General features: G+C 43.3%; 2 protein-coding genes and 1 long non-coding RNA gene across 9 annotated transcripts in view; 2 read left to right on the top strand and 1 right to left on the bottom strand.

Annotated features, from left to right (window-relative positions):
- Nucleotides 1-14,405, top strand: part of Trim9 (E3 ubiquitin-protein ligase Trim9) — a 341,298-nt gene that overhangs the window by 102,560 nt on the left and 224,333 nt on the right. The window lies entirely within an intron of this gene.
- Nucleotides 41-1,289, top strand: LOC149717201 (uncharacterized). 5 transcript variants are annotated; one of them, XR_016366081.1, is made up of 3 exons: nucleotides 41-248; nucleotides 312-422; nucleotides 504-1,289. It is a non-coding gene; the product is annotated as an uncharacterized LOC149717201 (long non-coding RNA). The 5 variants fall into 5 exon arrangements; XR_016366078.1 differs by having other exon boundaries at nucleotides 501-1,289; XR_016366077.1 differs by having other exon boundaries at nucleotides 312-1,289.
- LOC149717200 (uncharacterized) lies at nucleotides 1,138-3,052 on the bottom strand. The gene is made up of 5 exons (XM_089836379.1): nucleotides 2,928-3,052; nucleotides 2,748-2,864; nucleotides 2,394-2,683; nucleotides 2,156-2,332; nucleotides 1,138-1,884 (listed from the first exon to the last, which is right to left on the bottom strand). The coding sequence occupies exons 3-5, from the start codon at nucleotides 2,674-2,676 to the stop codon at nucleotides 1,505-1,507; spliced, it is 840 nt and encodes a 279-aa protein (XP_089692505.1). The 5' UTR covers nucleotides 2,677-2,683; nucleotides 2,748-2,864; nucleotides 2,928-3,052; the 3' UTR covers nucleotides 1,138-1,504.

Below are 14,405 nucleotides of genomic sequence, written 5' to 3'. Positions count from 1 at the left end.
TGAAGGATTTGTTTCCCAACACCAACTTAAATTAGCCTTATTCCTGATCAGCGCCACTAGGGTAGTGGCGAATTTTCGAACTACTAACTGACCATAGCCAATCAGAGGGCGCCAAAAACGGAAAGAAATTCTTTTTTACATTTCTGCTTTTTTTTACGAGTTAGCGGGCAAAAATCGTCGGTAAACGAGTTTTACGCGTGATTATTTCGTCCTAGAAGAGAAAACATCTTTGAAATGTCTGCTTTAAGGTATTTTTCACGATTAAAAACGATTTCAAATGACTGAAAATAAACTTTCGCCTTTAAAAACAGGAAAAAAGCAAGTTAACACGTTAAGCCTTGGCTCAATATTGACAGTTGAGTTGCTGACAGTGTAGTATATTGCCACAGTTTGGAGAAATTGCATTATATAATGTACAATTCGTAAGATTTAGTTTAAATATAATAGTTGTAACTCAAGATTAGTCAAAATTTCCAAGATTAACAACCGTTGTGTCATAGAAGTCTTTAGAAACAGTCAAAGTTACCTTTCTTACCACGCCTACCCTCGAGATAAAGTTATGAGACAGAAATGGTTAGGCGCTATAGCAGCTGGGGTAGGAACTAAACCACTAGACCTGAATAGTTCACGAATTTGCTCCAAACACTTTCTACAGACAGACTAGTTTCCAACTATTGGTTCTCAATGTAAACGTCTCAAGCCATTCGCGATTCCATCAATATTTGAAAATACAAAAGTTTTGGATGCAATGCCGCATTCCCCTACTCGTAGCCAAACGGTTCCTAAAGAAGCATTTGGACATATGAGTCCAAAAGATAGAACGCAGTTGTTGGAAGAAATGGGAGCATTACATGTTGATCCAGAGGAACTTAATCAATTGCGTACCTATCCTAATCATCCTGAAGAACCACTACCAACTCCGGAAGTTCAACCCCAAGTTGGTGCAGCTGTTATTTGAGAGTGTCATCATCAAAAGCAAGTAGTGGAATATCATTGAAATCCACTTATACACCATATACACCACGTAAACAAAAACTCCTAAGAAATGAATTTGAGTTATTGTTATTGCGTAGTAAAGAGAAGTTTACAGTAACAAAGTTTATTAATAGTGATAAATCAGTAAAATACTACACGGGATTTCGTTCTTATGAAGCGTTTTGGTCATTTATTTAATTTATATTTAATGTACAAAATAATGTCAAAACAGAGCACCCATATGTTAAACCTTTAAATATGTTGACAAAAGTTGATATAAACAGTCATTAAAGAAGTATTTTATAACCAGAAAAGATTTATTTTGTTCATAGGATCAATATATCAAAAATTCGCGCTGGAATATTTCAAATGCTCCTAGCTTCTCAATATCTACATTGCAACTGTAGATAGTGAATCCAACTTGACTGTCAAGAGTTTGAATTAGCTTGACGTGTTGTAATTGTCTCCGACTTAAAAGATATAACAAACACATAACACCAACCATCACTTAGAGGTTGTGGAAGGCTTATTAAATAATTCTATTGCAAAATAGGGTAAGAGAGTCATAAAATATTTGCTGGTAAGTGTAAGCGGGATCGTGTTTCACTATTTCTAAATCATTGAACAATAGAGGCTCGTCAGTTCTTGGTTTGTTCATATGCCACATTTGAAGGCGGGTTGTACAAACACCTCGTAGAGGTAATGTTTCTTCTCCTGCCCTTACGCAGTTCAATAACTGATAAAGTAACGCGATAGAATGTTTACAATCACCATTGGTTCCGGCTGGGCATGAGCATGATATCCATTTGAGTCTATTGGGCTCTTCATCAATAACGAAACAACTAAATAAGTTATAAGAAGTTGGTCTTCTATCAGCATCACAAGTTGCACGGAAGTAAAGCAAGTTTCCTAAATCAGAAAATCGTGTTATATACATTATTCATAATTTTGGGGCTAAATATTTTCAGGCTAGAAGGGTTCATATCATTGGCGCTAGAAGGGTTCATATCATTGGCACAAGGTTACATGTAGAAGAAAAGTGCAGACTACTTTTTCCTCGGAGTAGCCTGGTCTCCTGTAAATGGTATGAACCCTCCTAGCCTGAAAACAATGTATATAAACAAGCATGTGTATGTATTATTTATGGTAAATTACTTCACATTTTATTTTATATACAAACCTTGAAGATTTGATTCAATGCCTAAAATCTTGTCCTCTTTATAAAGCATGAACCCTTGCTTTTGCTCACGCTTTGCTGTAGCATGAGTTTCCGCTATACCATCAGACAAGTCGGTCAGCTCTAATTTTTTACCCCAACCATTCTTAGGCGTTACTCGGCCTTGAAGTCTAAGCAAACCTAATTAAAAAACTGCATAATCAATTGACCAATTACCTTTTAGGCGTATTTATTGCCCTACCTTCTTTTGACATATTTGGATTAACCGCCATTACATCAATACATGCTTGACATAACCATTCATCTTGCATTAAATTAAGTCGTACTTCTTCCTCTAAATTTACGCATTTTGGATGATACCATTCCAAGCACGTCCCACATTGTAACATCTTTTGCGTAACGTCCTTTGGTTGCTTACATATACAGAATAAGCGCCTCGAAGATTCTTCAGCGAAACACGTTGAAGCAACAAGTCCACTTCGCTTCTTAGGCCTCACACTCTCTTCGGCGTTTCTTTTTGACATTTCTTAACTAAATTTGAGGATTAAATTTCACCGTCTTGTTTGAATGAGAAAAAATACGAGCTTTCTTTTACTTTCTCTGCTCAACCACTTCTCGAAACCATTATAGTATTCTAATGTCCATGGTCGAAACTGTGACAACTCAACTGTCAATATTGAGCCAAGGCTTAACGTGTTAACTTGCTTTTTTCCTGTTTTTAAAGGCGAAAGTTTATTTTCAGTCATTTGAAATCGTTTTTAATCGTGAAAAATACCTTAAAGCAGACATTTCAAAGATGTTTTCTCTTCTAGGACGAAATAATCACGCGTAAAACTCGTTTACCGACGATTTTTGCCCGCTAACTCGTAAAAAAAGCAGAAATGTAAAAAAGAATTTCTTTCCGTTTTTGGCGCCCTCTGATTGGCTATGGTCAGTTAGTAGTTCGAAAATTCGCCACTACCCTAGTGGCGCTGATCAGGAATAAGGCTAATCTAACCCAATAATACAGGGGTATGCTAGATTTGCCAAAACGATTGCTTCTTGTGTCAACTCTTTTCCCGGTAATTTTAATGGGATAATAATAGCCTGATCTGCTATTACAGATTTTCTGTTTACAACTTTAAGTTTAACATTAGTCGGCGAAGTTTTAAGATTAAATTTTTCTAAATTACTACTAAAATTCTTATCTATTAAGGTAACGGTGCTACCTGAATCGACTAAAGCGATTGTAGGTATACCGGCTATGGTAACTTCTATTAAACATTTATCTTTACTGCTAGACGTTGACACTTCGAAACAATCGGCGGCGTATGGGCTATTTCTTAGGGTGACTACTTTTGTTTTGGGGCAGGACCTTCCCCTTTGGGTCCTCCCCTTTTCCCGTTTCCCGATTTGGTGGGGCAATATCTTTGGATGTGTCCCATCTCATTACAGATAGTACATTGGGCATCGGGGCACTGAGGGGTTTTATGACCCTCTTTGTGACAATTAAAACATGTCACGACTCTGATATTATTAGTCGGCTTTCCCCCTTGATTAGGCTTATTCTGGGGTTTATTCACATTGTTATTGTTTGCCCTATTGTGATTACTTCGACTATCTGGTTCATCATAACAACCAAAACCATGGGCCGCTTCTAAGCGTGTAGCATGGGCTAATAGGTCGCTAACAGTGTTATAGGTAAAGAGTGCTAATGAGGGTTTTAATTTTCGGTGAAGGTTCCTATAAACACTTTCAACTTGGCGCTCGTCAGATAGAGGGGTTTCTAATTGTAATAATATTTCGCGCATAGCATTAACGTAATCGCGTACACCCTCTCCATTTCTCTGTTTTCTATTAATGAGCCGCTCATTTAAAACCGAATCATTTACTTGAAAATCGTACTCTTTCCTAATCAACTGCTGGAATTCTCCAATTGTTTGTGGTTTTATTTGTAATGCCTGCCACCATTCTAACGCGGGTCCTGCAAACATTTGCGGGATCCAGGTTTGGATAAACAATGAATCTAGCATTCCTACAGTCTCTCTAATTTGGCGAACTTTGACTAAGAAATCTTTCGTGCTCAAATCGGAAGGTTTTCCCGTAAAAACCGGCATGGTAATTTTTGGTAATCTATAACCTGAACCTGACGGTGGCGGAGTTGGCGCCGCGGGGGGCATATAACCTGCGTTGGCGTAATTCAAACTGGCTATGCTAGTGTTGCTACTAAAATGGGTGCTATTATTTGCTAAAGGCACACTAGGACAATTAGGGATGTTCAATGGATTGCTATTAAACTGAGAGCTATTATTTACCAACGGAACATTTTGACTACTATGATTGTTCATTTGGGGTGTACTATTAATTACCCCATGGGTCTGGGGGCTACTAGGGCCAGAACCCACATTGGCATTAGCCTGAGCTAACTGCAGCAATTGTGTTTGTAAATCCGCTATTTGTTTCTGCATTTGTTGCAATAAATTAGTGGGAATTAATTGCATACCTGAAGGTATGGTGTTACTTATGGTACTATTTGTGGGTGTGGTCATGGTTGAGGTTGGACCAGTGCTAGTTTGCACTATGATTGGGTTAAGGGAGTTTGGTACATTACTACTACTATTAGCTGTGCTAGTGGAGGTGGTTTGATTATTTTGGGTGTTTCCTATCGCACCCATAATTACCCCTACAGCCTGATTACCACTAGGATCCCCTAACGCCGGACTATTCTTGCTATTCATTTTTCTATTGCGTTTCTCTACCCGTTTTGCTCTATCAATAGCTTGGGAAGCTTTATAAGAATTTAAACAATCAGCGCAGCTAGAATAAAGCCCTAAAACTGGTTTACAACTAGAATGGTCAACCTGCGTGTTCATGAATCAGTCCACACTCATACTTTTCCTTGTACTATTACTTTTGATATTGCTATTACTACCATCTCATCGACTATTGAGTTCAGGTTAGCCTCCGTACTAGTTTAAACTGGAATAGGAAGGCTATCCCGGACGGGCCCCCAAAAATGTAACGAAATTATTGTGCTGTCGCTATAATCCGCTATCATTTTCTACTACTATTAAGTTTTGGTTATAAATTAACCCTAGTTGAATAAGTATTTTGGAAACTGATTTGCCACACCTCAAGAGTTGTTTATTTCTCGATAATTAACATTTGAGGCTTTAACTTTGACTAATTAATAACAGGTTATGGTTCATCTTTAAGCATAAATTAACATAATTAAATATCCGCGACATGATTAATACTATTACGCGACACTGATAACTTTACGCGGAACAACCCCCAAAATATTCTACAGCATGCAAAACTAAAACGATGCCAGTTTTTTGTATTTTGTATTTATAACTAAACTACCTAAATTAAACTACTAATGTTCTAATAAAGTTTGTCGGCCGACTTTATGTCGTTTCTTGCGATAGTTCGCGATAGTTCGAAAAGAGTACTCATCACTGGGTTCTTCAAGTTGATGTTGAGGTGGTGAGTGCGGTTTGCGCCAGGATAATTGCGTCCTATTAGTTGACGGTGCCAGGCGAAGGGTCGACGTTCATGGTTGCTTATCGCCGGGAAAGGTTCCAAGTTTAGCCGGTCAGGGGCCAGAAGGAGTCCAGAAGTTACGCGGCCAGCGCTATGGTTCCAGGGTTTCCATCAGGGGCTCTGCATGGGCAAGCATTGGTATCCGGCAGGAGCGAGTTTTTTGAGTGACTTGATTACAAGTCCGAATCAGGAAGAATAATAATCGCTACTCTCCGTTTCTGGCTTTTTAAGCCGTCTTCTTGAAGGGCGTTGGACTCGGTCTTCTGGGGCCTCCGGATGGTCCCATCCAATCGTAATCCAGCTCCCGAAAGTATCGCGTGGTGACGTAGGTCAACCCTTTCACTACGCCTGGTTGCTAAGAGGATCGTACCTCTCTTCTAGGTTTTTTTTACAGGTCACGACCCGCACTCGTGAACTTGACTATATTCAAAAGAGTTTTAAACTCTTGCTTTCTATGCACGTGTGTCAACACCTTCACTAAGCCTGGTTGCTAAGAGAATCGTACCTCTCTTCTAGTTGGTTTTTCCAGGTCACGACCCGCACTCGTGGACTTGAGAATATTCAAAAGGGTTTTAAACTCTTGCTTTCTATGCACGTGTTAAACTCTTTCTTTCCATGCAGGTGTCCAAAGGATACCGTGCCTAATTTTATCTTTTACTGGCATCGCGCGCTACTGGCACCGTATTGTATTTATAGAGGGCATGCACTAACAAATAACCCCTACAAGATTAACATGCTTTGAGAAGGTTCACGACTTCAAGGTGTGGCAATTTTTTGGGTATAAAAGAATATTGATAAAATTGAAAGGGAAAGGCTACGCTAGCCAATTACTATTTCTTTGGTCGTATTTACAAATACAGAGTGTGGAGTGAAAAACTGAACTATTATTTAAAATCATTATTGATTGACTTAAAATTAATTGTGGCAAATTATTTATTTTGCTACACTACCTGGAGGATTCATAACATTTACACCAGGAGGCCGGGCTACCTGGAGGATTCATAACATTTACACCAGGAGGCCGGGCTACCTGGAGGATTCATAACATTTACACCAGGAGGCCGGGCTACCTGGAGGATTCATAACATTTACACCAGGAGGCCGGGCTACCTGGAGGATTCATAACATTTACACCAGGAGGCCGGGCTACCTGGAGGATTCATAACATTTACACCAGGAGGCCGGGCTACCTGGAGGATTCATAACATTTACACCAGGAGGCCGGGCTACCTGGAGGATTCATAACATTTACACCAGGAGGCCGGGCTACCTGGAGGATTCATAACATTTACACCAGGAGGCCGGGCTACCTGGAGGATTCATAACATTTACACCAGGAGGCCGGGCTACCTGGAGGATTCATAACATTTACACCAGGAGGCCGGGCTACCTGGAGGATTCATAACATTTACACCAGGAGGCCGGGCTACCTGGAGGATTCATAACATTTACACCAGGAGGCCGGGCTACCTGGAGGATTCATAACATTTACACCAGGAGGCCGGGCTACCTGGAGGATTCATAACATTTACACCAGGAGGCCGGGCTACCTGGAGGATTCATAACATTTACACCAGGAGGCCGGGCTACCTGGAGGATTCATAACATTTACACCAGGAGGCCGGGCTACCTGGAGGATTCATAACATTTACACCAGGAGGCCGGGCTACCTGGAGGATTCATAACATTTACACCAGGAGGCCGGGCTACCTGGAGGATTCATAACATTTACACCAGGAGGCCGGGCTACCTGGAGGATTCATAACATTTACACCAGGAGGCCGGGCTACCTGGAGGATTCATAACATTTACACCAGGAGGCCGGGCTACCTGGAGGATTCATAACATTTACACCAGGAGGCCGGGCTACCTGGAGGATTCATAACATTTACACCAGGAGGCCGGGCTACCTACCTGGAGGATTCATAACATTTACACCAGGAGGCCGGGCTACCTGGAGGATTCATAACATTTACACCAGGAGGCCGGGCTACCTACCTGGAGGATTCATAACATTTACACCAGGAGGCCGGGCTACCTGGAGGATTCATAACATTTACACCAGGAGGCCGGGCTACCTGGAGGATTCATAACATTTACACCAGGAGGCCAGGCTACCTGGAGGATTCATAACATTTACACCAGGAGGCCGGGCTACCTGGAGGATTCATAACATTTACACCAGGAGGCCGGGCTACCTGGAGGATTCATAACATTTACACCAGGAGGCCGGGCTACCTGGAGGATTCATAACATTTACACCAGGAGGCCGGGCTACCTGGAGGATTCATAACATTTACACCAGGAGGCCGGGCTACCTGGAGGATTCATAACATTTACACCAGGAGGCCGGGCTACCTGGAGGATTCATAACATTTACACCAGGAGGCCGGGCTACCTGGAGGATTCATAACATTTACACCAGGAGGCCGGGCTACCTGGAGGATTCATAACATTTACACCAGGAGGCCGGGCTACCTGGAGGATTCATAACATTTACACCAGGAGGCCGGGCTACCTGGAGGATTCATAACATTTACACCAGGAGGCCGGGCTACCTGGAGGATTCATAACATTTACACCAGGAGGCCGGGCTACCTGGAGGATTCATAACATTTACACCAGGAGGCCGGGCTACCTGGAGGATTCATAACATTTACACCAGGAGGCCGGGCTACCTGGAGGATTCATAACATTTACACCAGGAGGCCGGGCTACCTGGAGGATTCATAACATTTACACCAGGAGGCCGGGCTACCTGGAGGATTCATAACATTTACACCAGGAGGCCGGGCTACCTGGAGGATTCATAACATTTACACCAGGAGGCCGGGCTACCTGGAGGATTCATAACATTTACACCAGGAGGCCGGGCTACCTGGAGGATTCATAACATTTACACCAGGAGGCCGGGCTACCTGGAGGATTCATAACATTTACACCAGGAGGCCGGGCTACCTGGAGGATTCATAACATTTACACCAGGAGGCCGGGCTACCTGGAGGATTCATAACATTTACACCAGGAGGCCGGGCTACCTACCTGGAGGATTCATAACATTTACACCAGGAGGCCGGGCTACCTACCTGGAGGATTCATAACATTTACACCAGGAGGCCGGGCTACCTGGAGGATTCATAACATTTACACCAGGAGGCCGGGCTACCTGGAGGATTCATAACATTTACACCAGGTGGCCGGGCTACCTGGAGGATTCATAACATTTACACCAGGAGGCCGGGCTACCTGGAGGATTCATAACATTTACACCAGGAGGCCGGGCTACCTGGAGGATTCATAACATTTACACCAGGAGGCCGGGCTACCTACCTGGAGGATTCATAACATTTACACCAGGAGGCCGGGCTACCTACCTGGAGGATTCATAACATTTACACCAGGAGGCCGGGCTACCTACCTGGAGGATTCATAACATTTACACCAGGAGGCCGGGCTACCTACCTGGAGGATTCATAACATTTACACCAGGAGGCCGGGCTACCTACCTGGAGGATTCATAACATTTACACCAGGAGGCCGGGCTACCTACCTGGAGGATTCATAACATTTACACCAGGAGGCCGGGCTACCTACCTGGAGGATTCATAACATTTACACCAGGAGGCCGGGCTACCTACCTGGAGGATTCATAACATTTACACCAGGAGGCCGGGCTACCTACCTGGAGGATTCATAACATTTACACCAGGAGGCCGGGCTACCTACCTGGAGGATTCATAACATTTACACCAGGAGGCCGGGCTACCTACCTGGAGGATTCATAACATTTACACCAGGAGGCCGGGCTACCTACCTGGAGGATTCATAACATTTACACCAGGAGGCCGGGCTACCTACCTGGAGGATTCATAACATTTACACCAGGAGGCCGGGCTACCTACCTGGAGGATTCATAACATTTACACCAGGAGGCCGGGCTACCTACCTGGAGGATTCATAACATTTACACCAGGAGGCCGGGCTACCTACCTGGAGGATTCATAACATTTACACCAGGAGGCCGGGCTACCTACCTGGAGGATTCATAACATTTACACCAGGAGGCCGGGCTACCTACCTGGAGGATTCATAACATTTACACCAGGAGGCCGGGCTACCTACCTGGAGGATTCATAACATTTACACCAGGAGGCCGGGCTACCTACCTGGAGGATTCATAACATTTACACCAGGAGGCCGGGCTACCTACCTGGAGGATTCATAACATTTACACCAGGAGGCCGGGCTACCTACCTGGAGGATTCATAACATTTACACCAGGAGGCCGGGCTACCTACCTGGAGGATTCATAACATTTACACCAGGAGGCCGGGCTACCTACCTGGAGGATTCATAACATTTACACCAGGAGGCCGGGCTACCTACCTGGAGGATTCATAACATTTACACCAGGAGGCCGGGCTACCTACCTGGAGGATTCATAACATTTACACCAGGAGGCCGGGCTACCTACCTGGAGGATTCATAACATTTACACCAGGAGGCCGGGCTACCTACCTGGAGGATTCATAACATTTACACCAGGAGGCCGGGCTACCTACCTGGAGGATTCATAACATTTACACCAGGAGGCCGGGCTACCTACCTGGAGGATTCATAACATTTACACCAGGAGGCCGGGCTACCTACCTGGAGGATTCATAACATTTACACCAGGAGGCCGGGCTACCTACCTGGAGGATTCATAACATTTACACCAGGAGGCCGGGCTACCTACCTGGAGGATTCATAACATTTACACCAGGAGGCCGGGCTACCTACCTGGAGGATTCATAACATTTACACCAGGAGGCCGGGCTACCTACCTGGAGGATTCATAACATTTACACCAGGAGGCCGGGCTACCTACCTGGAGGATTCATAACATTTACACCAGGAGGCCGGGCTACCTACCTGGAGGATTCATAACATTTACACCAGGAGGCCGGGCTACCTACCTGGAGGATTCATAACATTTACACCAGGAGGCCGGGCTACCTACCTGGAGGATTCATAACATTTACACCAGGAGGCCGGGCTACCTACCTGGAGGATTCATAACATTTACACCAGGAGGCCGGGCTACCTACCTGGAGGATTCATAACATTTACACCAGGAGGCCGGGCTACCTACCTGGAGGATTCATAACATTTACACCAGGAGGCCGGGCTACCTACCTGGAGGATTCATAACATTTACACCAGGAGGCCGGGCTACCTACCTGGAGGATTCATAACATTTACACCAGGAGGCCGGGCTACCTACCTGGAGGATTCATAACATTTACACCAGGAGGCCGGGCTACCTACCTGGAGGATTCATAACATTTACACCAGGAGGCCGGGCTACCTACCTGGAGGATTCATAACATTTACACCAGGAGGCCGGGCTACCTACCTGGAGGATAGAAACCTGTCCTTCAGGTAGCCTGGCCTTCTGGTGTAAATGGTACGAATCCTCCATGTGTGTAAAGTATCTATAGGGGAAGGGCATTTTCATCATCTCTACCTTTGTTAGTGTTCTCAGGTAACATTGACTTGGTCGTAAGAGTATAATAGTTAAGCCTTGGCCCTTGTTTACCCTTGAGTGTGTCTCTAGTTTAGTGGGCGTCAAAGTAACCTACGACTATATGAGAAGGGAATTACAAGGGTCACCTCCTTTGCTAGTGTTCTCGAGTGACATTGATTTTGTATTGGTATAGTAAGAGTATAATAGTTAAGCCTTGGCCCTTGTTTACCCTCCAGTGTGGCTTGCTGCCCTGTCAGTATAGCTACTAGGGGCGGTAGAGCTTTCAGAATTTATTGATCTAATTAATAACGGTTGGAGATAGATATTTCTGGTCCTTTTAGCCGTCCGGGGCACCACGTTCCCTGTCCCCGAGAGATGGGTTCGGCTAATCAGGCCATTGACTCGCTTTTGCGCCCCCGACTCTCTTTAAATTATTAATTAGCCTTCGCTTGTAAAATCAAATGGCATTTTCGATTGGGTAGCGTAGCGACTTGGCAAGCGGCTCTTCCGCTACCACCACCTTTGAAAACGCGCACCGCGGTACTAAATTTTAATTTTATAGGGTACAAGTGTGGTAAAACAGCCTGATAGCCTAGGCTTTTATTATGTAGTTAGGGCGTAAAAGTTTTGTTAATTTTAAACATTGTTTTACGTTTTTGTATTTGTTCAAGTCTTATTATTTCGATATCATGGTTGATGTACAGTACGCCCAAGTACTCGGTGTACAGATTTTGACCCAGGGCAATTTTATAATCCACATACTCGAACCCTTTCCTGTTTGCGTTTAAATTGCTAGAGTACAGGCGTCCTGAAGTTTGTCTATTTTCTGGCCGCATAAGTTCTAAAATTGTGCACACGGTTTAACGACTATGGGTAAAAGATTCGCGGATTTTCTTTAAAATTTTTGTTTCGAATGAGCTGTGCATTATTAAACGATATAAATGTTAAAAGCTTTAGGATTCTTGACGGTATTTGTCATTTTGAATTTATCTATATTTTGAGTATTCAAAAGTCACCACAAGTGACCACATACGCGACTCGTTTTAGGTCGTCTGTTCTCACTTCTGAACGAACCTACTAGGCTTCGAAATAAGGATTGGTCCTTCGAACTGAGGACCCCGGATGTCTCGAATAATTAAACTAGTACCAAGGACCAGTGCTCCTTACCCTATGTATTGAAGTTTGATTGGTTAAAGTAAACCTTGGCTCACAAGTTGGGTGAGGCCAGTTAGGCTCGGGGTTTGAATTGAAAAAAGTGGTCCAACAAATTAATAAACTGGTTTTTGACTTGTCTTATTTCGAAACCTGGATGGAACTGATGCGACCTAAACTAAATTAACAGGGCGACGACAGCAATTTGTTGTTGACACAATTCTTGAATTTTTTATTTTGATATTTGAAGAAAAGAAGTATGATTTAATGATGGCTTCATTCAAGTGATAAATGTATTGCGTTGCCATAACCTCTTGGTTTGATATGTTGTTCCCGTGGCCATAATTATCCTCTCGCGAGTCCTTCTCGCGTTCAATTTTAATTACGTTTTGAACCCTTTAATAGGAAAGTCCCCTTAGGGGGCCCCTTATCATCGACTAAGTGGACCCTTCATTTAAAACGAGCCCCATCCTATTCAACCTTGGGCCCTTTTACCTCCTCGCGGAATTGTTACTCTTGGAAGTTTTAAATAAATATAAATGAACATTTCGTAGCGCGGTGTGTATGGCCATGGCCAATCCATTTTTATTTATAATATTACGCCCTTAATTGAGATTTAATTGATCCTTTTGATGTAAATTAAGCAGTGCCTCTGCAGCTTCGGTGAATTCACCTTTCAGTTCCTGTAAACAGTTTAGTGAATGGATCGCAAATTATAATCTCTCTTTTGTTTGTTCGGCGCTTTGCGGATAAGGGAGGGAGGGAAGGAATATAATTATCTATGGCTCGACTTCGGAGTCTTTGTTTTTCTCAAAATAGAATGTTTTCGACTCTTTTCTTGATTAATTATGCTCGATAGGAGTTGTTTTTAGGGATGTAGCCTTTGTCCTAAACTTGGAGGAAGTTATAGGAAATTGTCTGCTGGTGTTTCTGAGTATTTTTCGTATTTTGTGGACGAAGGTGTCTGTCACACGATATTGTAGCAATTTATCATATTGTTGCCATATAGACCTATACATAGTTTACAGGCTAGGAGGATTCATACAATTTACACAAGGAGTAAAGGCTACTTGGTGAGCAATAGACCCTTAAAGAAAGTAAACAAGCTCTACACCTTATATCGCCGAGTCGGGATTTTTTCGAATAGAGAAATTAGTGGAGGCGTTTATTGCCAAATACCATATGCACTTGTACTGGCAGTCTGGCACGCTTTTAAAGGCTCTTTCAGACGATCCAACATTTTGACTCAGCTCGATGGGTCAAAAAGTTGTATCAACTTGCCCAACTTTTGAAGGGAAAAGTGTAATAAATCTTTCTTATTCACACGACTAAACTTTTACCGCCAAATGGACCTTTTTAAGCGCCACCTACCTTGGCACTTTCGGAATACATTTTGATTGGCTGGAGAAATGAAATTGAAAAGTTGAGTCAGCCAAAATTGGATCACTGATCCAATTTTTCCTAGCCAACTCTTTTGGTGACTCCACTCATCCCGCGTCTATTCACACGATCCAACTAGTTGATTCAACTCGAGTTGACCCATCAAGCTGAGTAAAAAGTTGGATCGTCTGAAAGAGCCTTTAGTTAGTTCCAACACCCATCTTGTTTTTGGTTCTAAAACAAAGAACGAATTTAAGCTCTCACATACATGCTGCAAGAAGCGATATCTAGTTTACTAGGGAGAAGAAGGTATACGATGCCTAAGTATTCGCACGCGCCATAGTCCCAATCCCCCTTTCAAAATACATGGGGGAAGTAAAAGGAGGCCAGGCTATTTCGCCTCTCCTCAGTCGGAAAATACGTAATTTTCGTCATTCGCGTCGCGCCGACGTGAGTTTTCAAGAACCAATGAGATGCTGGCTGTAATTTAGAGGCGGGGATTAACTCCGGACCTACGTTTGGACTTTGGACTGGAGATAAAGCTGGAAATGTGGCGAATTTATACATTCTCCCTAGTAAATTAGATATCGCTTCTTGCATGCAGTCAACTTAATTCTTTAGTTTCTCTTTCTCGCTTGGTTTCATTTTGGATTGCCTGATTATTATTCCGCCACTTCAAACAAAACA

The sequence above is a fragment of the Phalangium opilio genome, unplaced genomic scaffold (assembly GCF_054372755.1).
Source record: "Phalangium opilio isolate 3A_F unplaced genomic scaffold, DU_Popi_V2 ptg000003l_1, whole genome shotgun sequence".
NCBI lineage: Eukaryota > Metazoa > Arthropoda > Arachnida > Opiliones > Phalangiidae > Phalangium > Phalangium opilio.
This window is presented reverse-complemented; position numbering and strand designations above follow the sequence as displayed.